We start from the raw sequence: 27392 nt of genomic DNA on the forward strand, positions 1-27392 counted from the left end.
ATGTCGGCATCTGAAGGCGGGAAAGGTGAGAGCAGCCTTCCACCCCTGAGGACCCTTTGAGCAAGCCTGGGCTCTGCTCTACCCCTAGCCCCTCTGACTCACCCACTGCCCACCAGGACCCCACCCCTGGTGAACCACCAGGTGACCAGAATCATCCTGTTCCCATCCCAGCCAACCCCAAACACAGCCTTACCTCCAACTAAGCCATGAAGCTCAGCGTGACCCAGACACTGTTCTCTATGGCCTCCCTTCCCCATCCACAGCCATAATTACCAGCTGAAACCCAACCCCAATCCTGGCTTTGACCCCTATCCTAGTGCCTACCCAACTTCAACTCCACAGCCAGCCCCAGGGTTAATCCTAACACAAACCATACGAACCAGAGGGTAAACCCCTGTTAGAGTCCAAACCCCAACACAGATACTGACCTTACCATGCGCTCTAAAGTCACCTCACCTCAACCCCAACTCCTGGATGTCAATGCTGTTAGCAAGTAGTTCTCTGGCTTTTCAGAAAGAGCGCAGATCCATTTTTAAGGGCAAAAAAGAAAAATAGAAATAGAGAACACACACACAATGGCGGTAGTAAGTTGTGAGAGCTTGCTGTCAGAGTCTATCTGGATTTGACTCCCAATTCAACCACTTCATCAAATCACTTAGCCCCTCTTTTTGCATCAATTTCCTCACCTGTAAAATGGGAATAATATTATGTGCCAGACAATCTTCTGAATGTTGAACTAATTTAATCCTCACAACAACCCTATAATGTAGGTTCTCTTATTATCAACCCATTATACAGATAAGGAAATTGAGTCTCAGAGGGGTTATGTAAGTTGCTCAAGGCCACACACAGCTATCAAGTGGTAAAGTCAGGATTGAAACTCAGCTTCTTTCCTCCAAAGCTGAGGCTCTTAACCAGGTCAATCTACTGCCCTTCACAGGCTGAAACAAGGCCATGGGGATTGGGAATGACCTTTGTTGAAAACCCCAATGCAAAACTCAGATCCCATCCAAACTTAACTTCAGCTCCAACCTTGATCCTAATTCTAATCCCAGCTTACTCAAATACCCAGTCCTAACCCTAAATCATAACTCAAGCACACTCCACTCCCACCTGTATTTAAACCCAACCCAAAAATCCACCATTTGAATTTACCCTAAATCTGCCTCTAGCTATAAACTTAATGGTACCCCATGCCAATATAAACTCTACCCCAAGTCTAACACCAAACCCTACTTCACTTGGAACTATAACCTCACCTTCACTCCTCTATAAACTCCCCCTCTATCCCCAATCAATTCCAAAACCAACTCTTACCACCCCAATCCTTAACTGAGGTACCCCTAACTTTTCCTAATTTTACATGCTCTTTTTTCCTTCCCTCAGACAGAGGGATGGAATCAGGTAGGTGGCAGCCATGATTGCCCCCAATATCCTGTCCTTCCTCACTTGATTTCTCCACACAGACATCACCTCAGAGCCCAGTCCAGCCAATGGGGCAGGCCCTGGTCCTGAATGGGGGCTGTGCCCTGGACCCCCAGAATCAGGGGGTGAAATCAGTGGGGCATCAGGCCTGGGGACCCCTAAGCGAAGGACTCAGCACAGTAAGCACAAGACGGTGGCAGTGGCCAGTGTTCAGCGGTCACCCCGGGCGCTCTTCTGCCTCACCCTGGCCAACCCTCTGCGGCAGTCTTGCATCAGCATCGTGGAGTGGAAGCATCCTGGAAGGCCAGGGGAAGGCCTCAGGGGGTGAGGTCACCAGAGTACCAAGAGTGAAGGATTGGGTCAGGATTAGCATGGATCAAGGGTCAAGTACTGGCTTCAGGGGGAATTTAAGAAAAGTGAAGGACATTCACCAGGGGAGTCAGAGTCAAGGCCTTGGTCAGGGTAGGGGCTGGGCATGTGAGGGCTGGTCACCTTGGGGTCAAGGGTGAGCATTGGGTGGGGAGGGCCCCAAGGGAATGTTGGGGTTCTAAGGCTGCTTTGCCGGGGTCCTTGACTGTGTCCACCTGAGGCCCTTCGACATCCTCATCCTGCTCACCATCTTTGCCAACTGCGTGGCCCTGGGGGTCTACATTCCCTTCCCAGAAGACGACTCCAACACTGCCAACCACAACCTGGTGAGTTTTGCTTCACCATGCCCTCCCTGTCAGATACAGCTCCAGTAGAACTACACCTCAAGCCTTCCAACCAGGCCCTCCCCTCAGTGATCCAGATGACTCACCTCTGCCCAGCCCTCTGTTCTGGCTACGCCCTTTGCCCCTACCCCTGTCCCCATCAATCCCCAACCCAAATAACTCTTGGATCTCCCGCTCCGCCCCCAGGAGCAGGTGGAGTATGTATTTCTGGTGATTTTCACTGTGGAGACGGTGCTCAAGATCGTGGCCTATGGGCTGGTGCTCCATCCCAGCGCCTACATCCGCAATGGCTGGAACCTACTCGATTTCATCATCGTTGTGGTTGGGTGCGCGTCTGCGGGGCACACCCCTACTCTAGTTCAACTTTCCATCCCAAGCCCGCTGAATTCGGGGCTCAGGGAAGCGACTGCTTTAAATTGCTCCCATTTGGCAGCCAGAATCAGGAATATTTTAAGCCTGTTTGCATTTCCGGTTACAGAGACTTGTGCTTTTCTCAGGAGAGGAGAGGGATGGGAAGGGGTGCCAAAGCCTGACACCCGCCCACGCCTCATACCTTGCTCCCCCATCAGGTTGTTCAGCGTGCTGCTGGAGCAGGGCCCCGGACGGCCTGGAGATGCTCCGCATACTGGAGGGAAGCCAGGGGGATTCGATGTGAAGGCGTTGCGGGCATTTCGGGTGTTGAGGCCACTGAGGCTGGTGTCTGGAGTCCCGAGTGAGTGTAACGCCTCCCGGGGTTGAAGGTAGGGAAGGGGAGCCGGAAGAGGACTGAACGGACCCCGCCCCTACTTCACCCAGCCCTCGCTCCCCGCAGGCCTGCACATAGTGCTCAATTCCATCATGAAGGCGCTGGTACCGCTGCTGCACATCGCTCTGCTCGTGCTCTTCGTCATCATTATTTATGCCATCATCGGACTCGAGCTGTTCCTCGGACGCATGCACAAAACGTGCTACTTCCTGGGATCTGGTCAGCCAGCCGATCCCTCCGGGGACAGGACGCGCCCCTCCACTGCCTCCTGGGCCAGACCGTGTTCTCAAGGAAACCCTAATTCGCAAGACTCCGCCCCCAGACTCAGGCTCCAACCCCGATAAACAAGCCCTACCCATATATTCAAGACTCCGCCCTCAATCTCAGACTACAGTCGCCCACTTGCTAATAGCTCTGCCCTATCACAAGACTCCACCCTCTAGCCACTTAAGACTCCATCCTGCACAACTAGTCCCAGATATTCAGGCCCTTCATCCGGACCCCACCCCAAGACTTGCCCCCACCCTTTTTTTAAGAAGCCCTCCAAAATTCACAAGACTCCCCCCCCCAGATTGATACCTCACTTTCATTTATAAAATTCTACCCCAAGATTTACAGTCCCACTCCCCAGATCCCTGTGGTTGGGACTCAGCTTCCCAGGGGTTCAGAATCCTGACCTGGCAGAGTCAGGATCTAAGGGTTGTCCTTGATTTAGAAAAATCTAGGACCCTGAGTTGAACTTCCCAGGTGGGTGGAGCTAGAGGGTGGCAGGGAATGTGGGTGGATGTGGTTCTGAGCCCAGAGCCCAGACCCTGTCTTCCAAACAGAGATGGAAGCGGAGGAGGACCCATCGCCCTGTGCGTCTTCAGGCTCTGGAGGCTCTGGGCGTGTGTGCACGCTGAACCAGACCGAGTGCCGCGGGCGCTGGGCAGGGCCCAACGGAGGCATCACTAACTTCGACAACTTCTTTTTCGCCATGCTGACGGTCTTCCAGTGTGTCACCATGGAAGGATGGACGGATGTGCTCTACTGGGTGAGGTGGAAAGAGGTCACACAGTTTAGAAGCTGAACCTGCCTATTCTCCGTGAGCTCAGAGGCAGGAATGTCTGCATGCCCTGAGAGATGCATGTCCTCTCTCTACCCAGATGCAGGATGCCATGGGGTATGAGCTGCCCTGGGTGTATTTCGTGAGTCTCGTCATCTTTGGGTCCTTCTTCGTCCTCAACCTTGTACTTGGCGTCCTGAGTGGGTGAGGAGCCTAGACACAGCCCTCATCCTGCCCCTCAGACTCTGTCTCTTTTTTTCTTCCTGGAAAACTCCTAGGTAACCTTCAAAACCCATCTGAAATACCCCACCATTCATTCAGTCAATATTAAGCATCTACTGGGTGCAAAGCACCATTTTAGGAATGGAACAAGAGACAAAAATCCCTGCCTTCCCAGATATTACATTTGGGGGCTAGGGGGAAGACAGACTATAGCAACATATACAATAAGTAACATATATGTAGTGTTTTATATGGAATATTTCCTATGGAAAGAAAGGAAGGATAAAAATAGGAATAGGAAGGCTTCTGGCCAACTTGGCAGAATAGGGAAAAACACTTGCATACCAATTTTGATCAAATCTACGGTATATTTTGGATTTATGTCACATTTGCAAAAGTTGCAGTTGAAGGTACATTAATTGGTCTTGGGCCTTTTTAAAAGTATGTATTATTGTAGATAATGAAGACATGTTTGCAAAGCCAAAAAAATAGGAATGGGGCTATCTTGCCGTTATAAATGGGACAGTCAGGACAGGCCTCCTTGAGAAGGTATTACTGAGTAAAAATGCGAAAGAGATGAGGGAATGAGTCATGTGGCTCTCTGAGGAAAATGTCCCAAGCAAAGGGAACACTCTGTGCAAAGGCTCCAAAGCACGAATGTGCTTGGCATATTCAAAGAACAGCAAGGATGCCAGTGTGGCTGGAATGGGGAAGGCGAAGGGGCCAGGGTGGTTCCTCCACCTCACCCTCTATCCTCCACCCTCAGGGAGTTCTCCAAGGAGAGGGAGAAGGCAAAAGCACGAGGGGACTTCCAGAAGCTGAGGGAGAAGCAGCAGTTGGAGGAGGACCTGAGGGGCTACCTGGACTGGATCATGCAGGCAGAGGAGCCGGACATGGAAGACCCCTCAGCTGATGGAAACTTTGGTTCTGTGGCTGAAGAGGGCAGGGCTGGCCACCGTAGGCAACCCTAATCTGGCTCATTCCCTACCCCATGGGGGCTGCCCTCCTGAGATCCAGATCTCCCCTGCAACAACTCTAGGCCCAGCCCTCAGATGTGGCCTAGAAAACAGAACCTAGATCCAGATTCAGATCCACCTCCCAACTGTACCCAGAACAGATTCCAAATAATCCACTTCCCCCACACACAGCCCTTACCCTGCCTCAGGCCATGGTCCTCAACTGTCTTCCCTATACCTGCAGGACCACAACTGGCAGAGCTGACCAATAGGAGACATGGCCGTCTACACTGGTTCAGTCACTCCACCCGATCCACACACTCCACCAGCAGCCATGGTGGGTGTCCATCCTGGTTGGGGAGGGGGCAGGATGGGTAGATGGAGGAGAAAGCCAAGGATGGAAACTTGAGGTCTTCCTGTGCTGACCTCTGTTCCCACCCTGCCCACAGCCAGCCTGCCAGCCAGTGACACTGGTTCCATGGCAGAGACTCCGGGTGATGAGGAAGAGGAGGAGGGGGCTCTGGCAAGTTGTGCACGCTGCCTGTAAGGGCCCCAACCCCTGGACCCCTTACCCAGCCCAGAACTCAGTCCAGACCCTGACCCCAGTGCTTACTTTATCTTCTAACCTTGACCTCAGCCCCTGACTTCTGATCCTAGCCACTGACTGACCCTCAGCCCTTTATGACGCTCACCTCCCATAAACCTCTTTTGCAGAAACAAGATCATGAAAACCAGGGTCTGGTAAGTTGAGGAAGTTATGTGACTCCTGGACCCCATGACTCTGTGATCCCCACCTGAGTTCCACAGGGCAGGCTGAGGTAGGTGATCTCAGCCAATGGGTTCTCCTTTCTGCCCAGCCGCCGCCTCCGTCGAATCAACCAGGGTCTCCGGGCATGCTGCCGGCGAGCTGTGAAGTCCAATGCCTGCTACTGGGCTGTGCTGCTGCTTGTCTTCCTCAACACGCTCACCATCGCTTCAGAGCACCACGGGCAGCCCATGTGGCTCACCCAGACCCAGGGTGCGCTCCCCAGCCTCCAATTTCCTTCATCCCAGAAGCTCCAATTCAGGATCCCTCAGGTGCCTCAAACACCCAAACACTGCCTTCCCCACAAGTAAATGCAGAAATCTTAGCCTGTCCCATCCCACCCTGTAGCCTACACTTCTGTAGCTCTTTTTTTTTTATTATTATTATTACTTATTTCAGAGAGGAAGGGAGAGGGAGGGAGAGAGAGAAATATCAATGATGAGAGAGAATCATTGATCGGCTGCCTCCTGCACACCTCCTACTGGGGATTGAGCCCTCAACCCAAGCATGTGCCCTTGACCGGAATCAAACCCGGGACCCTTCAGTCTGCAGGCCAACGCTCTAATCACTGAGCAACTGGCTAGGGCAGAGCCCAGACTCTTAACACCACACTGGATAAGTTAACCCCTCTGTGCTTCAATTTCCCCATCTACAAAATGAGATAGTTATACTATTCACTTTATGGGGTGGGTAGGAGGATTATATTAAAGTGAAAAGTGCTTAGCACATTGCCTGGCCCACATAAAGTTAACACTTTATAAGTGATAGCTCTTACAAGAATTCATTTTCATCTCAACCCCAACCTTAATACTGAGCACACTTCTAACCCCAAACTTCAAACCAGCCCCAGTCCTAACTAAAACCCAGACTCTAACTCTACCCTTGAATTGGAGCTTTTCTGGACTCATAGAGGCTGATTGATGCCCCACCCCAACTCTGCCCTTCGCCCCAACTCCAAGCCCCTCATCCACTCTGATATACAAATTCATCCCAATTCCTAACCCTAATCCCACCCCCAGCCTGTGCCTGGCCTGATACCAGCTACCCCAGATCGTCCCATGACCCTACCTCCTCACATTATCACCCCAGAAACTGGCCAGCCCTTCCCCCTTTCCCCACAGAGTATGCCAACAAAGTGTTGCTCTGTCTGTTCACGGTGGAGATGCTTCTCAAGTTGTATGGTCTGGGCCCCTCCACCTACGTTTCCTCCTTCTTCAACCGCTTTGACTGCTTCGTGGTCTGTGGGGGCATCCTGGAGACCACACTGGTGGAGGTGGGTGCCATGCAGTCCCTGGGCATCTCAGTGCTCCGATGTGTGCGCCTCCTCAGGATCTTTAAAGTCACCAGGTGTGTGTGCGGTGGGGGGGAGGGGTGGTGACTGAAGCCACAAACACAGCCCCAACAGCCCCCACCCCAGTACCAATGATAACTGTATATTTCACCATCCAATTTGCAAATATCCATTGAGTGCCTACTGTGTACCAGGCACCATTCCAGGCCTTAGGGAAATATCAGGAATCAAAGCAGACACAAGTTTCTGCCTTCGTGGAGATTCAAGTTCTGTAGGAAGGGTGTCTACTCTCTTTCCATCTTCTTTCTCAACCTCAACCCTGCCTCTGAACTCAACTCCATACTCATGCCCAACCCAAACCCCATCCCAACCCTCAACTACAACACCATCTCTAGCCCAACCCCCAACCACTCATCATCCACAAGTCCATTTACAACCCCCATACCCAATCCCAACCCCATCTCCAATCTCATTCCTAACGCACAGCCTCATCCCCATCACTAACCACAACCCCCCCATTCCTAGCTCCTAACCATCAGTTAATCTCCAAACACAACCCTGTTCCCAGCCTCAATCTTATCCCTAACTCAGTCATCTACAATTCCAAATACTCCTCAATCCTTAACCCCAACATCGACCCCAGTTGCAATTTCAAACTCCAACCCCAGTCCTGGTCCCAACCTGAAACCCAATTCTAGCTCCATCAATTTCCATTTACCCTCCATCCTAATCTCATTTCCCATTACTCCCCTAACACCTAACCCCAATCTCAACCTTCCCCTCACTTCTTATTCTTGCCTCACCCCAGCTCCAAAATCACTTCTAACCCTGATATCAAAGGCCATTTGAACCCAGCCCACCCCAATGAACCTCAAGCTGGAATTCCTAACTCACCACTGGACATGTCAACCCTGCCCCCTCCATCTCTGCTGCAGGCACTGGGCATCTCTAAGCAATTTGGTGGCATCCCTGCTCAATTCAATGAAATCCATTGCATCCTTGCTGCTTCTCCTCTTCCTCTTTATCATCATCTTCTCCCTGCTTGGCATGCAGCTGTTTGGGGGCAAGTTCAACTTTGACCAGACACACACCAAGCGAAGCACCTTCGACACGTTCCCCCAGGCCCTCCTCACTGTCTTTCAGGTGGCGCCTGGAGATAATGGGATGGGTGGGGCAGGGGCACCCTAGGGTGCAGGGAGGGTCTCAAGAGCTTCATGGTGAATCCCCCCCCCCAGATCCTGACAGGTGAGGACTGGAATGTGGTCATGTATGATGGTATCATGGCTTATGGCGGCCCCTTCTTCCCAGGGATGCTGGTGTGCATCTATTTCATCATTCTCTTCATCTGCGGCAACTGTATCCTTGAAAACTTGGGGGGCTGGATGCTGGCAGGTGGGGTGGATAGAGGGATCTGGGTGATCCACAAGCAGGCTGCTTCTCCATCTTTTGTAGCCTGAGCTCACCCCAGACATCCTGTTGAATGTGTTTCTTGCCATTGCTGTGGACAACCTAGCCAGCGGAGATACAGGCACTGCCAAGAACAAGGGCAGGTGATGTTTGGCTCCAGCCCTAAGACAGTCTCCCCTGAATCCCTTCCTGGGAATCCACACAGACATCCCACACCCCACAAATGCCTGTCACCCTGGCAATCCCCATCCCCACATCCAACCTGCCAGTTTTCGTTCAATCAACATGCATTTACTGAGCAACTACTTTGTGCCAGGTCCTGTTCTAGATGCTGAGGAGATAACAGGGGTCAAGGTAGACAGAATCCTCTCCTTCATGGAGCTGACATTTGAATTGGGGAAGCAAAATACATATAAATGAATATATAATATACTTTAAATATATGTAAATACTATGTAACAAAGAAAAAGAAAGTGAAATAAAAGAATAGAGAGAAATAAAGATTGCTATTTTGTTTAGAGTAGTCAAGGAAGGTCTCTATGTGGAGGTGACAGTTGAACAGAGAGCTGAATAAAGTAAGGGAGTGAGCCATTCAAATATCTGGGGGAAGAATGTTCAAGGCAAGGGGACAGCAAATCAAAGGTCCTGAGGTGATGATAGTCTTAGCACATTCAAAAAAACACCAGGGAGACCAGTGAGCAAAGGAGAGAGTGATAGGAGGTGAGCTCAAATGGGGAAATAGTGAGGCCAGACTTAGGGTGTTCTGGGCCACAGTGAAGACTTTGGTTTTTGCTCTGAGTGGGAACCATGGGAGGGGTGCGAGCAGAGGAGTGATGTGCCAGACTTAGGATTTAACAGGATCCTTCTGGCTACTGTGAGAAGAACAGACTGTGGGGATGAGGGCGGAAGCAGGGAAGTTCTGTGGGGTCTAAGAAAGGTCTGTTCTGACTGCAATGTTCCCCCCTCCGCCTCACCCATCTGCTGCAATCCTTAGCAATCACACATACCCCCATTTCCTCACACAGGGAGAAGAGCACTGAAGGGAAACACCCACAGGAGAATGGAGCTTTAGTGAGTTAGAAACCTGGGCACTGTCTACACCTCATACTACCATCAATGCCTGTCTATGTGTTTGTGTTTTTAACCCCCAACCTCTGCCTATTCAATCCTTCATTATTGCATCCCTTCCATGCCTCCCTTTGTCCATCTCCTGATGTCTCTCCCACCACCAATGACCCCTATCTTCCTGTCCCCAGGTGCCTGGTGAGGAGAATGAGAAAGAGGAGGGTGCAAAGAATGAAGGAGCAGGCAAGTGACCAGGGCCAGGTAGAGGAGGTGTGGGACCCTAGGGACAGCACCCAGGCAGAGCTCTCGACCCCTGAGACCCTCCTGTCTAGGGAGCAGCCATTTCCAAGATCATCTTGAAAATAATGGGCATGGTTTTTGGCCATCAACATTTGGGACATTGAGATTAAAGAAGATTAACAGATGTTTTGTTTTACTGCGGAACTTCTCAGAGCCTTTATTTTATAACTAGAGGCCCAGTGCACAAAATTCATGCACAGGTGCAGTCCCTAGACCTGGCCGGCGATCTCAAAGCATGAGTGTCTGCATGGAAGGGCAGGTCCCAGCTGACCTCTGGGCCCTGGTCAGCACCTGGGCCCCTAGACCCCCATGTGCCCCCCTCCGCCTGAGTCATTGGGCCCTGCCTGGCTCCCTCAGCACCTGGGAGCTGGGCGGCAGCCCTGCCACTGCTGCTGGTCACCATCTGCAGGGAGATCAGCAGGGTGATCGGGCCCCACCTTGGCTGGTGCCACCCACTCACCTGCTCCACCATCCTGCCACGATCCCACTCTTGTCGGGGCCCATCGGGGCCAGCAGTGCCTCCACTGCCACCTGCTGCTGCCAGCGCTGCATCACCAATGCCCACCATGTTCCAAACTAACCCCTGGTGCTCAGCACACATCATAATGAGTAGTTGAACTCCCAGTCGAGGGGACAATTTGCATATTAGGCTTTTATTATATAGGACTAGAGGCCCAGTGCACAAAAATTTGTGCACTCAGCGCAGGGGGGGGGGTCCCTCAGCCCAGCCTGTGTCCTCTCACAGTCTGGGACCACCTGCTGGCTTAGACCTGCTCCCCGGGGGATTGGGCCTAAGCTGGCAATTAGACATCCCTCTGGCAGCCCGGCAGCCCTCGGGGGATGTCCACTTGCTAGCGGGGAGCAGACCTAAGCTGCAGTCGGACATCCGTAGCGCTGCTGAGGAGGCAGGAGAGGCTCCCACCACCACCACTGTACTGGCAGCCATCAGCCTGGCTTGTGGCTGAGCAGAGCTCCCCCATGTGGGAGTTCACTGACCACCAGAGGGCAGCTCCTGCATTGAGCATTGCCCCCTGGTGGTCAGTGTGTGTCATAGTGACCAGTCATTCCCAATCTTTCTGCTGTTAGGGTCAGTTTGCATATTACCCTTTTACTATTTGGGATAGAGGCCTGGTGCATGGGTGGGGGCCGGCTGGTTTGCCCTGAAGGGTGTCCCGGATCAGGGTGGGTGTCCCGCTTGGGTGCCTGGCAAGCCTGGGTGAGGGGCTTATGATTGTTTGCAGCTGGTCACACCCCCTTCAGGGTGGGGGTCCCCACTGGGGTGCCTGGCCAGTCTGGGTGAGGGGCTGAGGGCCGTTTTCAGGCTGGCCAGCGACTGAAGCTCCCAGCCTCTCCTTTTTTTCTTTTTTCTTTTTATTCTGGGATTTATTTACCTTCTATAATTGAAACTTTGTTGCCGTCACTGGAGCTGAGAGCCAGGCTCCTGCTCGTTCCACCTCTGAGCCATGGCCTGCTGAAAGCAGGTATCTTAGGTTTGTTTAGCTTCTATAATTGAAACTTTGTTGCTTTTGGAGCTCAGAGCCGGGCCGCGGCACGCGGGGAACCTTGGCTTCCTCTATCACTGGAGCAAGCAAGCCTCCTGCTCACTTCAGCTGTGTGGCTGCCAGCCGCCATCTTGGTTGGGTTAATTTGCATATCGTGCTGATTAGCACATGGGAGGCATAGCGAAGGTATGGTCAATTACCCTGTTTGTCTATTATTAGATAGGATCGCATGTATATAACTGCGAGGATGGCAGTGTTCATTCCAACACACATTTACTCAGCTCTTACTGTGTCCCAGACACTGTTCTAAGTGCTTTACACACATTTTCTCAATTAATTCCCTCTCTTCTGATCTTGTGGTGCCAGGCATGGAGGAAGAGGAGGAGGAGGAAGAAGAAGAGGAGGAAGAAGAGGGTGCAGGACGTGTGGAACTCCTACAGGAAGTTGTTCCCAAGGAGAAGGTGGTGCCCATCCCTGAGGGCAGCGCCTTCTTCTGCCTCAGCCAAACCAACCCGTGAGTGCTGGGGCAGGAGGGGTTTGAGCAGGTGGAGGGCCAGGGGGCAGCCAAGGCTCAGTGGGGTAGGGTACACATCCTGATACAACAGGCTTGAGCTGCAACCCTTGGGCTTTCCCAATCAACTCTGGGTTCTGACCACGGTCCATTCCCCATTCACCAGAATGAGGAAGGTTTGCCACACCCTCATCCACCATCATGTCTTCACCAATCTTATCCTCGTATTCATCATCCTCAGCAGTGTGTCCTTGGCCGCTGAGGACCCCATCCGAGTCCACTCCTTCCGCAACCACGTGAGCCTTTGGGGGACACTCCCGGGAATGTCCTATTGGGCACTATCCAGCCAGTGTGCAAACAGGGAGAAGACCCCTATCTGGGCAGAAAGAGAAGGGCAAAAATGGCAGCCTTACTGAGTGTGTAGCACACTTGCGGAAGCTCCAAGGAGGAGATCAGTATACAGCTGAAGAAGAATCTGTGCTCAGAGTGGTTGAACAGGCCAAGGGCACCCATGTAGCTGAGTAGAGGCAGAGAAGCCCAAATTTGAACCCTAGTCTTTCTGATGGCCAAGCCTTTTGCCTTGTGGAGCAGTTCTTAATGATCATAAGAAAGAGAGGGAAGGGAGGAGGAGGGGGACAGCAGTGATTACATAGAGAGGTACAAGTATGCACGCGCGCATGCGCGTGCACACACACACACACACACACACACACACACACACACACACACCTAGGATACCCCACAGCCATGACTCAGTGACTTTCCCTCTTTTTCATCCCCCAGATTCTGGGGTACTTTGATTATGCCTTCACCTCCATTTTCACTGTGGAGATTCTACTAAAGGTAACTAATGGGTCCCCAATCATACCTCCAGTTGCCCCAACCACCACCGCAACCCACCTCTCCTGTTTCCATCCCCTTCTACTCCTTCTATTCCCAAATCTGGGGTTTAGCCTGATGACCTCTAACATCCTCCCCAGATGACGGTGTTCGGGGCCTTCCTGCACCAAGGCTCCTTCTGCCGTAGTTGGTTCAATCTGTTGGATCTGCTGGTGGTCAGTGTGTCCCTCATCTCTTTTGGCATCCAGTAAGTGACCCTTCACCCAGCCCATTCCTCCAGAGCTGAGGCAAGGCCTGAGCCAGGGCCTGAGGACTGCGCCCTCCCCAGCTCCAGTGCAATATCGGTAGTAAAGATTCTGCGAGTACTCCGAGTACTTCGGCCCCTTAGAGCCATCAACCGAGCCAAGGGACTCAAGGTAACCCCACCCCACCTAAGTCCACAGGATCCAGGCCTTGCCCCTGAGGCCAAAATCACTTATCAGATTGACCATTTGCATGATGCATGACCACATGTAACCACTCATGCCTGACCGTTGGCCATGTGGCCAGACCATATTCCTTAACCAATGACCACATTTTTCTGATCTGAGTCCCTGGCATGTGGCTACATATCTTGTCTGGTAAACACTTATTCCTGGTTGGTGCCCACACATCCCTGGCCCACATCACTGTCCCTTAACCATGTGTTCCTGACCACACATCCTTGACCCACAATAACATGTCCCTGACCCAAGTCCCTGAGCTCCATCATGCCCATATTCTCTGCCCCATGGCTGCTGTGGCCTGCACTGTCCATTAGTCATATTTGTGGGTACCTGCAGCACGTGGTGCAGTGTGTGTTCGTGGCCATCCGGACCATCGGGAATATCATGATTGTAACCACACTTCTGCAATTCATGTTTGCCTGCATTGGTGTGCAGCTCTTCAAGGTGGGAAGAAACACTAGAGGGAGGCCCAGGCATGAGTCAAGGTGGTGTTGAAGGGTGCACCTGCTTGACAAATATCCTCCCTACAGGGGAAATTCTACAGTTGCACTGATGAGGCCAAACACACCCCCAAAGAATGCAAGTAAGTAGCCAAGACCTTGCCCTCACTGGGCCCAGAACCCTTCCCAAAGGCCACAGAGGCCCCTAGAGCTCACCAAGGCCCCTGAAACCCTTAGAGTTTCCTCCCAAGAACTTCAGAGAGCCCCCCAGATTTTATCAAGGCTCCCAGAACTCCCCAAGCCTCCAAGATACACCATCAGAACTCTCCCAAGAACTGCAAAGGCCCTCAGATCTCACCAAACTCTAAGAGGCTCCTCAGTACCTCCCCAAACCCCTCCCAGCCATCCCCAAACACCATGACACCCATGCACCACTTAATCCCCAACTTCCATCCTATAGAGGGTAGAGGTCAGAAGCATGGACTTTGAAATCAAACATTCCTGGTTCAAATCATCCCATGAGACTTTTCTTAACCTTGTAATTTTTTACATTTCTTAACCTTGCTGAATCCCATTTTCCTTAACTGAAGAATGGTGATTTTAAAAATGTGACTCTCACTGATTTTTTGTGAGAAGTAAATGACTTACCACATGGAGGGTGTACTACAATGTAAAGTTACCAGGTAGCACCATGCCTGGCATAAACTTAGTGATGAACGGGTTGGCTATTATATGTATTACTTTTTTCTGGGTGGCAATGATAATGATGATAATGGTGATGAGGGCTAACATATAGGGATTGGCAAAGGTAGGTTTACAGTTGTAATAAATAATACTACAAGAATAAACGCTGTATCTCATGTACTCACAACTCTAAACTTACTTTTGCCCCACCCTGTATGTGGTGCCAACTATGTGCCACACACTATTCTCACTATTGACTTAATTATACATGTAACAAGACAGTAAATATGTTGTTCTTATTCTTATTTCATGGATGGGGAAAACTGAAGCACAGAGAGGTTAAATGCCCAAGGTCACCCAGCCAGTAAATGGAGGGGCAGGATTTGAACCCAGGCTATCCAGCTCCACCATGATGCCCTGATGCCTCCATGCTGGAAACCTCAGTCCCCTTTCCACAGCTCTCTACCCTTCCTCACCCACTCAAACTGTCTACAACATCTACAGGGGCTCCTTCCTGGTCTATCCTGATGGAGATGTGTCACGGCCCCTGGTCCGGGAGCGGCTCTGGGTCAACAGCGATTTCAACTTTGACAATGTCCTTTCAGCCATGATGGCTCTGTTCACTGTCTCCACCTTCGAAGGCTGGCCTGCGTGAGGAGAAGGGCCCCAGGGATGAGCAAGGGACAAGGAAGGAGTATCTAGGGGACTGGCTTGGAATCTGCTGAAGGATGGGTGGGAGGGTATCTTGAAATGTGATCAAGGCCTTTTGAGACTGGATAGAGTTTTCTGGGGACTGGTGGGCATATCAGAAGACTGGGTGGGGGTCTTCCAGTAGCTGGCTGGGTGCTTTGGGGACCCGGGTGGGTGGGGTCTCCAGGAATTGGGTAGAGATCTCTGAGGGATTAGGTAGAAGTCTAGAGAGGACTGGGTAGGATTTAGGGGGGACCAGGTAGATGCCTGGAGAGACTGGTTGGGAGTCTCAGAGGAGATGGAATGGGGGATTCAAGGGTTTCCAGAGAGTTGTGCAAGTCTTCAGGGTAGTAGTTGGAGATCGCTAGGGAGGTGGAGCAGGGAATTCAAGTTGATGGGACAGGGGATTTAGCAATCTTTGGGGGCTGGTGGGGGAGTTATGGGTAACTGCATGGGGACTACAGGTGGATGGAGAAGGGGATTTGGGAGGTCTGTGGGAGCTTAAGGGATTTGGGAGTCTTTGAGGGCCTAGTGGAGGTCTCTTGGAGTATGTATGGAGGTTCCAGGTGATTAGGTCAAAGGACCTAGGGGTCTTTGGGGTACCAAGCAACAGATTCTGAGATGTCTATGATAAGTGGTCTGGGGGAAGGTCTGAGGGGCCTGGTATATCCCCTCACCTGCCTCCACTGGCTCCACAGGCTGCTATACAAGGCCATTGATGCACATGCAGAGGACCAGGGACCCATCTATAATTACCATGTGGAGATTTCAGTGTTCTTTATTGTCTATATCATCATCATCGCATTCTTCATGATGAACATCTTTGTGGGCTTTGTCATCATCACCTTCCGTGCCCAAGGGGAGCAAGAATACCAAAACTGTGAGCTGGACAAGAACCAGGTGACCTCTGACCCCTGATCCATGACCATCAACCCCCCATATACACCCCCTTGCCTTGGGACCTCACTGCTCACTCATGCCCTGCACCCATATGCAGCGCCAGTGCGTGGAGTACGCCCTCAAGGCCCAGCCACTCCGCCGCTACATTCCCAAGAACCCGCATCAGTATCGTGTGTGGGCCACTGTGAACTCTGCTGCCTTTGAGTACCTCATGTTTCTGCTCATCCTGCTCAACACGGTTGCTCTAGCCATGCAGGTCTGAGCTCCCCACCCTGACCCCTGCCAAATACCCTATTCTGTCTACACAATCCCTTGGGAACCATTAGGCATGGTTTAGGCTGCAAGTAATAAAACCCCCAAGTGACAGAGACTTAAGCTATAAAAATATTTGCCACATCTCTTCACATCTAAGGCCAATAATTGTAAGTTACATCCTGATTTCAGAAATCAAAGAATATGAAAAAGAAATGGCAGATAGCAATTGTAAGTTGCCATTGATTATAAAACACACCCCAATTTCAGAGATTCTAAAATGTGAAAAGATGTACATAACAAGAAATGTAGAGGTAGGCTGTTTGTTCATTGCTCATAAAAGACCCAGTCTCTGTCTTCCTGCTCCACTCTTTTTTTTAAAATATGTTTTTATTGATTTCAGAGAGGAAGGGAGAGGGAGAGAGAGATAGAAACATCAATCATGAAAGAGAATAATTGATCGGCTGCCTCCCACATGCCCCGCACTGGGGATCCAGCCTGCAACCCAGGCATGTGCCCTGACCGGGAATCGAACCGTGACCTCCTGGTTCATAGATTGATGCTCAACCACTGAGCCAGGCTGCTCTGCTCTTTTTAGTGAGTTAGTTTTCATTCTCATGATTGTTGCTTCATAGTCACAAAATGGCTGCCACAGCTCTGGGCATCAACACTACATTCAGGGCAGAAAAAGGGAGAGACAGTTGCACCAGAGGACTCTCCTAATTTGAGCCTTTTATTAGAAAGCGAAAATAGCCCTAGCTGGTTTGGCTCAGTAGATAGAGCAACAGCCTGTGGACAGAAGGGGTCCGGGTGTGATTCCAGTCAAGGACATGTACCTCAGTTGCAGGCTCCTCCCTGGCCTGGTCCCTGACCAGGGTCCATGCAGGAGGCAACCAATCAATGTGTTTCTCTCATATCAATATTTCTCTCTGTCTTTCCCTCTCTCTTCCACTCTCTCTCTCTAAAAAAAAAAAAAAAAAAAAAAAAAGGCAAAAATATTTTTCACAGAAGCTACCCAACCAGCAGCAGACTTATGTTTCTATGTCAGTCAGAACTAGCTGCAAGGAAATGAAATTTTACCATTTGCTACAACACAGATGAACCTAGAGGGTATTATGCTAAGTTAAATAAGTCAGACAAAGAAATAAAAATACCATGTGATTTCACTTATATGTAGAATCTAAAGAACAAAATAAACGAAAAAACAAAACAGAAACAGACTCATAAATACTGAAAACAAACTGACAGTTGCCAGATAGGAGGGGAATCCAGGGGCTAGGTGAAAGGATTAAGAAGTACAAATTGATAGCTATAAAATAGTCACAGGGATATAAAGTACACCATAGAGAATACAGTCAATAATATTGCAATAACTATGCATGGTTCCAGGTGGGTACTAGACTTATTGAGGTGATAACTTTGTAAATTATATAAATGTCTAACCACTATACTATACACCTGAAACTAATATAAAATAATATTGAAAATCAGCTGTAGTTGACAAGTAAAAGAGTTGGTCTCCCCCAGTATCCATCATGGAGGTAGATAATGTGAGGGGTTAAGCCAACCCATTGTGCTATACTACCTCCTCAGACTCCCCTCACTCCTAGCCAGAGAACATTTGACTAGGGGTGGGGGGTTCTCTGCCTCAGGTGCTGTCCTCACACCTGATTTTCTCCTCCAGCACTATGAGCAGACTGCTCCCTTCAACTATGCCATGGACATCCTCAACATGGTCTTCACTGGCCTCTTTACTGTTGAGATGGTGCTCAAAATCATCGCCTTCAAACCTAAGGTGTGCCCCACCTGCAGTGGGTGAATTCCTTGGGGTGGAACTCACTGCAGTGCTCTCAGGAGGGCAGCAGCCAGGGAGCCATGAGAGGGATCCAGATGCAGGCCCATCGTGTGGTCTAAGCTGGGCTCTGTCTCCCCAATTTCCCCACCGTACTGGCCCCCTACCCTAGCTTCCTAGATATTAGAAGACAGATTTCTGCTTTCCTCCTGCCTCCAGCATTACTTTGCCGACGCCTGGAACACATTTGATGCTCTTATTGTGGTGGGCAGCGTAGTGGACATTGCTGTCACTGAAGTCAGCGTGAGTACTGGCCTCTCTACTAACCCACTCTCCCCCTGCTAATCTTTCCTCACCTCAACCCCAGGGCTTTCTTTCAAATGGGTAGAGGAGATGACACAATCCCATCCACCCCACTCATGGAGACTCAGTGCTCCTCCTTCTAGCTCTATCCCTTCTGAGTCCCTGTTGGATTCAGCCCAAATCCCCCTCCACCACCTCCCTCATTCCATTTGCAGCCCACCCTCTGGATCCACCATCACCTAACATGACTTTGTTATTTCTATTATTTCCTTCATTGTTTCTACATCCACCTCCACTGGTTCCATCATCTCTTCTGATTCCTTCATTGACTCCATTCCCTCCACTGACTCCATCATCTCCAACGCTGGGTCTTTCACGTCTCTGTCATTACCACTGACTGCATGGTTGGCTCCATAATCTCCTCCATTGGGTATTATATGGTACTGTTACATCTATTGACAATGCTGCTGGTTCCATACCTCCATCACTGGCTTCTCCAATGGGTCCCCCCATGGGTTCTCTCATATCCATCATCTCCATAAAACAACTGGCTCCATCATTTCCTCCAATATCTCTCCTCCATAATCTCCTGTACCCTCTCCTCTCCTTTACCCTCTTTACCAACTTTTCCCACAACCATCTTAATCCACTACCATATAACCTTCCTCATTGGACCTTGCATAATGATTGTACCATCCATTATCCCCTATAACTGTTCAATAATTTCTCCCCTTGTTCACTTGGGCCTGCGATCACATCATCTCCTCTGTCTCCCCTGTCTTGACCATATCTCCCTCCAGAATGGTGGCCATCTTGGCGAGGTAGCCCCCCATCATCAACAGGGACTCTGCTTTTTCCCCACCCACCCTTTCTTCCTTTTTACCTTAAGAGACCTTATAAATGCTCCCTGACCACCCTGGGACCTGACTTCTGACAGATTTAGGGGCTGGGAGGGCCAAAGCTTGAAGCAGGGAGGTGGCTGGGGAAAATGTGGGCTGAGCATACCCACCATACCCCCAACCCCAGAGCTCTGAGGACAGTTCCCGCATTTCCATCACTTTCTTTCGCCTCTTCCGAGTCATGCGACTGGTCAAGCTTCTCAGTAAGGGTGAAGGGATCCGCACATTGCTCTGGACATTCATCAAGTCCTTCCAGGTAATTCCCCATCCCTTTGACCACCCTTTACCCCCACCTTACCTCTCAGCCTGCTGTTTTACCACCCTCAGAACTGTATCTCCTAGTGTGCCACACCCACCTGCAACTTACCATTTTCAGTTTTCTCTTTTCTAGGCTCTCAATTCCTAACATGCCTTGGCTTCACTGACTTTAGTCTATTGTATTTAATGCTGTGTCCACATTTGGGATATACTGGTAGTCATCACATGGGCACTTGGGGGATGGACCACATCTCTCATCAGGTCCAGGCTTGAGGGAGCAGCGCATTCTGGGGATTATAGTTCTCTGCCTGGACCTGAGTATCTATCTTCCTCTCCACCCCATAGGCCTTGCCCTATGTTGCTCTTCTCATCGCAATGATATTCTTCATTTATGCAGTCATTGGGATGCAGGTGAGTGGGGACCCTAGGGAGCATCCCTCAGGCACTTCTCCAATGAGGGAGGTTGATTAGGAAGAGTCCGAAATTGGGATTGGTGAGTGGAAAGACAGACAGACACGCTGGATGACCCTGAGACAGTCCACATGTCTGTGAAATGGGATCATCAGTGCCTGTTTGTCAGGGTTGTAAGGACCCTTTGGGTATTAGTAGTTGCGAAATGGGTGGCAACCTCTTCACCCCTCTGACACAGCTCCTGTGTGCCCACAGATGTTCGGCAAGGTGGCCCTTCAAGATGGCACACAGATCAACCGAAACAACAACTTTCAGACTTTTCCACAGGCTGTACTGCTTCTGTTCAGGTGACATCTACCCCTCTCTCTGCCACCTCAGTCCCTAGCACGCCCTTGTGGGTCCCAGACTGCCTGAGCTGTGGAAATAACAGGGCAGCATGGGGTTCCATGTTGCCTGGGACCTTTTCTGGCTGTGACCTGAGCATTTGATAATATTCTAGCCTCAGCCATCCTTTTTCTGGCTGTAAGATGTATCCCCTTCTTTGGTCTCAGTGTCCCATCTGTAAAATGTGAATACAACCATCATAAACATTGAATGCCAGCTTTTTATTTTATTTTTTTAAATATATTTTTATTGATTTTTTACAGAGAGGAAGGGAGAGAGATAGAGAGTTAGAAACATCGATGAGAGAGAGAGAGAGAAACACTGATCAGCTGCCTCCTGCACATCTCTCACTGGGGATGTGCCTGCAACCAAGTTACATGCCCTTGACCTGAATCGAATCTGGGACCTTTCAGTCCGCAGGCCGATGCTCTATCCACTGAGCCAAACCGGTCAGGGCAAATGCCAGCTTTTTAAATGTAGAAATGCTATTTGTGCCAGATGTAGCCCCTGGCAGGAGGTGGGTCATCCCATAACCTTTCCAGTCCCCATAATACCATTTGCCATGACTTCAGAGCCTTCCCTCTAGGATGACACCCTCATGTGATCCCCAGGTGTGCCACTGGTGAGGCATGGCAGGAGATAATGCTTGCCACCCTTCCTGGGAATCGATGTGACCCTGAGTCTGACTTTGGCCCTGGCGAGGAGTTTACCTGTGGTAGCAATTTTGCCATCGCCTATTTTATTAGCTTCTTCATGCTCTGTGCCTTCCTGGTGAGGACCTTTCCCCCCATAACCACCACCACTACCATAGGGGCTGGCCCTGAAGGGTCTGGGGATGTCAAATGAGGTGGGGAGCCCAGATCTTCAGAGTAGGTGGAAGGGCTGGCCTGGTTCAGGGATTTGTAACCTAGTGACCATATCATCTTACCTTAGCCTCCCACCAACCCCCTACTTTCTACTCTGCACTTCACCTAATCCCCCACTCACTGGCCCACAGATTATAAATCTCTTTGTGGCTGTGATCATGGACAACTTTGATTACTTAACCAGAGATTGGTCCATCCTGGGGCCCCATCACCTCGATGAATTCAAGAGGATCTGGTCTGAATATGACCCTGGGGCCAAGTATGTCCTCTAACCTCTAACCCCATACTTGGTATCCCAGGGGACAGTGCACTGCCCCACAGTCTCCCAGCCCCAACCTACTCCTCCCATTACCCAGTCAGTAGATGCCCCAGGGTCCCCTGACCCTGTCTTCTGCCCCCCCCCCCCCCCCCCGCCGCAATGACCGCCTTTCAATTCTGCCCTGGCAGACCCTGGGGTGTTGTTGGGGAGAGGTAGTGATGAGCTGGTGGGTCCTTGAGAAAAGATTAGAGGGGGTATCTCCAATCCAGTGGTGCCTCCCACCTACCTCCACCTGCCCAAGGGGCCGAATCAAGCACCTGGATGTGGTTGCCCTGCTGAGACGCATCCAGCCACCACTGGGATTTGGGAAGCTGTGCCCACACCGAGTGGCCTGCAAGGTCTGTGCACCTGCCCACCTCACGCCCCTTGCCTCTGAGAGAGCTGTCCACCATCTGACAGGGGTGGGCAGAAACTTTGCCTTGGGTGAGGAGGGGGTGTTTGGTTGCATCTTCAAAGGTTTCTGCCCCTGGACATTCAGGCCTGCATCTCAGGCATTTGCCCAAAGTGGGTTTCATGTCCCTGGTGTGCACAGAGACTTGTGGCGATGAACATGCCTCTCAACTCAGATGGGACAGTGACATTCAATGCCACACTCTTTGCCCTGGTTCGGACATCCCTGAAGATCAAGACAGAAGGTGTGTGTGTGGGGGGGGGGGGCGGGCAGGAGTGGAAGGATCCCTGGGGAGGTTGCAGGGAGCAAACTGAGTGCTGAACCTCAAAATAGGTGACTGTTTTCTCCAGGCCCATTTCCCCACCTAATAGGGGAGGTGGTGCATGACTGCAGTAGAAGCTTGCAAAGCCCCTCCAACAGTGAGGGAGTGGCTGTGAAGGACTCTTCCTATTGGCTCATGCACGCCCTCCTCCCCCATCCTCTCCTGGAGCAGGGAACCTGGAGCAAGCCAATCAGGAGCTTCGGATTGTCATCAAAAAGATCTGGAAGCGGATGAAGCAGAAGCTGCTAGATGAAGTCATCCCCCCTGCTGATGGTGAGCTATCCTCACCCCAATTCTTGATCCAGCCTCTGAATGTCAGATGATTGCTCACCAGCACTGGCTGGGGAGAGGAGTTTATGCTGTGGGTAGGGTGGGAGGAACAGAGGACCCCTATGTGACCTTGCCTCCTCTCCCTTGCCCCCAGAGGAAGAGGTCACCGTGGGCAAATTCTATGCCACATTTCTGATCCAGGACTATTTCCGCAAATTCCGGCGAAGAAAAGAAAAGGGGCTACTAGGGACCGAGGCCTCCCCAAGCACCTTCTCTGTCCTTCAGGTCTTCAGAGTGGAGCCTGGGTGGGTGGGGGTATGTGGGAGCACTGTGGCAGAGGCTAACTGCTCTCTTGATTTCATGGAGCCCATGTCACAGATTTCGAAACTGAGACCCCAGGACCCACAGAGGGTCAGAGATGGTTGAGGGGACTCCTTCCCCCACCCCACACTCCTGCATGGGAAGCAGGCTTAATGAAAGGGGAGTTTAGACCCTGAGCTATCCCGCTTCCCTATTTTATCACCCTCACAGGCTGGTCTGAGGAGCCTACAGGACTTGGTTCCTGAGATCCGACAGGCCCTCACCTATGACATAGATGAAGAGGAGGAGGAAGAGGGGCAGGGCAGAGAGGAAGAGGAAGATGAGAAGGACCCAGAAACATACCAAGTGAGGAACGACAAGTTTCCACTCCCCCCGGATTGTAAAGTACCCCTTAATCCCCTGAGTAACTTCCACACTGCCTCTAAGAGAAGCCCCCCACCCACCCACCCTGGCAATAGACAAATGTTTATTTGGCATCTACCATCCGCTGTTGGAGGCCAAGACCCAGATACAGCCAGTCCCTGAGGTGCTCACCAGAGACACACCATATGACCAAATGACTTAGATAGAAACATGGATGCAACACTGTCCTGTGACTCCCACAGGCTCCAATGGGCTCCCAGCCCCCATCCCGTAGGAGCTCCCTGATTTCTGTGTCTCTGCCAACTGGAGACAAACTGCCAGATTCACTCTCCCTGGGGCCCAGTGATGATGATGCAGGGGCTCCCAACTCCAGACAGTCCAGTGTGCCCCAGGCTGGATCCTATGCTCACAGGTATGGTCAGGGGAGAAGATTATGAGGGAAGGCAGGGACTAGCCACTGTATGGGGATAACTCAGGGGGCATAGGAGTAAGGCCTTCTAATGGAAATTTGGGGAAAATGAGAGGGATTCAAGGGCTCAGATGGGAATAAAGGATAATAAGATTCATGTGAGAAAGGCAATGCAAAGGTTTAATGCAAAAAGCACATGATATGGGACTAAATGGGTTTAAGTTCAAATCTTGTATCCGCCATTTGCTAAGTGACCTTGGGCTACTCACTTAGTTTTCATGGTCCTCAATTTCCTCACCTGTGAAAGGGGGATAATAATAGCACCTTACTTCATAAAGATAGTGGAAGGATGTAATAAGGTCACTCTTAGCTTTTATACCCCAGCACACCCCCAATTCTTATTTGAAGTTGTCTCTTTAACAGGCCAACTTTGATTTCTTTTTTTTAAATATTGGGTCTTTCCAATGAGAAAAAATGTCTCTTAAAAGAAAGCCCATGTTCACTTTTAAATAACAGGTTAATTTTATGTTAATTTTATTTTAACATAATTAAAAAAAATTAGAAGCCCAGTGTTTCTGTAAGGGAGAGGGAACCAGGGGCCCAGGACCACATACTGATATTTGGGGATCTAATCTGCCTTACTTGCCTCACTTTGCCCAGGAGAAGTTCTGGGGCTCTCATTTTCACCATTCCGGAAGAAGGAAGTTTTCAGCCCAAGGGAACTGAAGGGCAAGAGAAACAGTATGAGGAAGAGGAAGTCCCGCGCCAGTATTCTGGCCACAACAAGTAGGATGAGCCCATGTTTGGGGGGCAGGACTAATGGCACCCCATCGCCCATGCCCAGGCCTGAGCTCACTCCCAGCCTGCCCTCCTTCCCATTCAGGGGCTCCTACATACATGAGCAGGCCGCGACTCCCTCTTGCCCCATCCTTTTGCCACCTCACAGGCCCCAAAGATACATGGATGGGCACTACGCACCACGCCGCCGTCTGCTGCCCCCAACACCTGCAGGTGAGAGCGTGCAAGTGTGCGTGGGTCCTAGGGCCCCCAAGGGCCAGCAGGGCAGAGGTCTGGGGAAGCACTGACATTTTTCTTTGCTCCCCCATCCCGTACCACCTACCATCCTCACCCCCAGGTCGGAAGCCCTCCTTCACCATCCAGTGTCTGCGGCGCCAGGGAAGTTGTGAAGATTTACCCATCCCAGGCACCTATCATCGTGGGCGAAACTCAGGGCCCAGCAGGGCACAGGTGAGGTGAGGTGGGGGCAGCCTAGGTTAAAATTTTTTTATGTGTTTTTATTTGTCTTAGAGAGGGAGGAAGGGAAAGAGAGATAGAAACATTGATCAGCTGTCTCCTACACACACTCTACTGGGGAATGAGCCTGCAACCCGGGCACATGCCCTGACCTCCTGGTTTATGGATCGACACTCAACCACTGAGCCACACCAGCCAGGCAGCCTAGGTTGAATTTATCAGACACACTACATGTCAAGACCTTCTGAAGAACAGGGTACATATGAACTCACACATTCTCACTGTACCTGTGAGGTGGGTACTGTTATTAGCCCTAGTTTACAGATGAAGAAACTGAGGCCCAGAGAGGCTTACCCAAGATCACACAGCAGGTAAGTGTCAGAGCTGAGATTTAAACTCAGGTCTTCCGTGCTTTTAAACTCACCTGTAATCTACACACATTCAGTTTGACTACAGTTGTGCTTGGGGGGTAAGAGGTAGGCACAGAAATGAGTCCTATACCCTCACACTCCACCCATCAATCACTGTCCCTCTGATGTTTATTCTGGTCCAGGGTTCCTGGGCAACCCCTCCTCAGAGGGGTCGGCTCCTGTATGCCCCACTGTTCTTGGTGGAGGAGGGTGCAGCAGGGGAGAGATACCTCAGCAAATCCAGCAGTCCACTTTGCACCTTCACCTGTCTGCAAGTGCCTGGAACCCACTCAGACCCCAGTCATGGCAAGATGGGCAGTGCTGACAGCCTGGTGGAGGCTGTGAGTTCAGAAAGGGCATGGGCAAGAGGGATGGGAGAGAACAAGAGGAGGCGGGGGAAAGGGTCCCCAGTCTCTGTGCTGTGCATGTAGCTCTCCCTTTGCTTTGCAACTTCTGCTCAGCATGATGTGTGTACCACTGTCCCCCATTGACTTCCTTGCATAGCCTCAAGGGTGCATCATTTATCCACACTGACCTCTCTGTGCATGCTGCTTCAACTCCATGCTGTGCCTTCTGTCAACCCTGATCCTATCTGTGGACCCAGGTGCTCATCTCTGAGGGCCTGGACCTCTTTGCCCGAGACCCGCGCTTTGTGGCCCTGGCCAAGCAGGAGATCGCGGATGCATGTCGCCTGACACTGGACGAGATGGACAGTGCTGCCACTGACCTGCTGGCACAGAGAACCAGCTCACTTTATAGTGATGAGGAGTCCATCCTCTCCCGCTTCGATGAAGAGGACCTGGGAGATGAGATGGCTTGTGTCCATGCCCTCTAAATTCCCACCCCTACCCCACTGCTCAATAAACCTCCTGCCCTCTCTTCCCCAGAGGGAGACAGGCGTAGACCACACTCTTGGAGTTTGATGTTTTTGCACTCGGAGCCTAGGGCTGCCTGAAAGCCCCCATCCATCCATCCATCCATCCATCCTGGTTCAGTGCTGAGCCACTGCCCACACATGGGTATTTCCGGAAACCAGGACAGCCAGGTCTGATTACTCAGCGTCAGTGAAGGAGGGAGGAGGAGGAGGAAGAGACAGCAGCCAAAAAAAGCTGGAGGCAGAGTGGAGGTGGTGGGGGAGGGGTGCACACTGGACAGAAATGGAGGAAAAGAGAGGCGACTTGGATGAGGAGTGTGGTAAAGTCAGAGACCCTACAAGGGGTCAGTCGGGTCAGACTAAGGAAGGACACATAGATGAGAAGGAAAGGATAAGAAAACCAGAGGAGAGTTGTGCCAATAGAAAGGCCTAGAGTTTAGAATTAGCCTGGTATAGCCCGGCCAGCGTGGCTCAGTGGTTGAGCATCAACCTATGAACCAGGAAGTCATGGTTCAATTCCCAGTCAGGGCACATGCCCGGGTTGTGGGCTCATCCCCTAGTAGGGGGCGTGCAGGAGGCAGCCGATCAATCTCTCATCATTGATGTTTCTATCTCTCTCTCCCTTCCTCTCTGAAATCAATAAACATAAATTAAAAACATATTTTAAAAAGAATTAGCCTGATATGTGTTATGTCAGGCAGAGGGGTCCTCTAATGGCATCAGGGATTTCAGGGGGGCTAAATTGTTATCACCCTGTCTCCCACATTCCACCTTCTGCCACCTTCTGCCTGAGAAAAAGAAAATCTAAATCCACTGCCAGAAGACATGGGTGACAGCAAAGGATGGAACTCCATGCCCAGGAAGTCCCACTCAGGGCCCAACAAGCTTTTCTAAGACCAGCTAAGAGTAACCCACTCTCCTCTCACACAGATCCAAGAGCTCCTCTTTCTGCTTCTTGCCCTACCTTTAGTCATTGCCCAACCTCTGGGATCTCATTCATTCAGTGAAAGTTTACCCAGCATTTATTTTGTATCAGGCACTGTTCTGGGTTTCCCTCAAAGGAAACTGAGCTGGCTTAGACATGTGACATGACTTGTCCAAAGTAGTAGTCAGCCCCACTCCAAAGGAACTGAAGGCAGTGCTGGGAATGGCATGGGATGGGGTCACCACTAGGCCCCTAGGATTTCCTCCCAGGTCTCAAAGCAGGGGTTTCTCATTTGTAAAGTTTGTGTCAAGTGAGCCAGTACTGAAATTTGAGGAAAGCCAGA

At 51.0% G+C, this 27392-nt stretch overlaps 1 protein-coding gene across 1 annotated transcript; it reads left to right on the plus strand.

Annotated features, from left to right (window-relative positions):
* On the plus strand, window positions 1-26154 carry CACNA1F (calcium voltage-gated channel subunit alpha1 F; the record flags this gene model as incomplete). The annotated part of the gene is made up of 48 exons (XM_081081789.1): window positions 1-25; window positions 1467-1749; window positions 2015-2120; window positions 2325-2464; window positions 2708-2850; window positions 2950-3102; window positions 3711-3916; window positions 4029-4132; window positions 4917-5107; window positions 5351-5443; window positions 5556-5649; window positions 5821-5847; window positions 5964-6124; window positions 7033-7258; window positions 8138-8345; window positions 8438-8558; window positions 8671-8752; window positions 9635-9680; window positions 9866-9917; window positions 11843-11990; window positions 12154-12283; window positions 12771-12830; window positions 12968-13074; window positions 13156-13243; window positions 13649-13756; window positions 13843-13895; window positions 14941-15087; window positions 15825-16026; window positions 16124-16282; window positions 17963-18073; window positions 18290-18373; window positions 19174-19194; window positions 19400-19528; window positions 19876-19941; window positions 20197-20288; window positions 20937-21096; window positions 21323-21450; window positions 21752-21848; window positions 22043-22145; window positions 22395-22496; window positions 22648-22778; window positions 23025-23159; window positions 23420-23589; window positions 24247-24354; window positions 24470-24597; window positions 24722-24834; window positions 25394-25591; window positions 25855-26154. The coding sequence occupies 48 exons, from the start codon at window positions 1-3 to the stop codon at window positions 26083-26085; spliced, it is 5970 nt and encodes a 1989-aa protein (XP_080937915.1). The 3' UTR covers window positions 26086-26154.
* Window positions 26155-27392: the final 1238 nt, after the last annotated feature.

Source organism: Myotis nattereri (genome assembly GCF_964212035.1).
Source record: "Myotis nattereri genome assembly, chromosome: X".
Classification (NCBI taxonomy): Eukaryota; Metazoa; Chordata; class Mammalia; order Chiroptera; family Vespertilionidae; genus Myotis; species Myotis nattereri.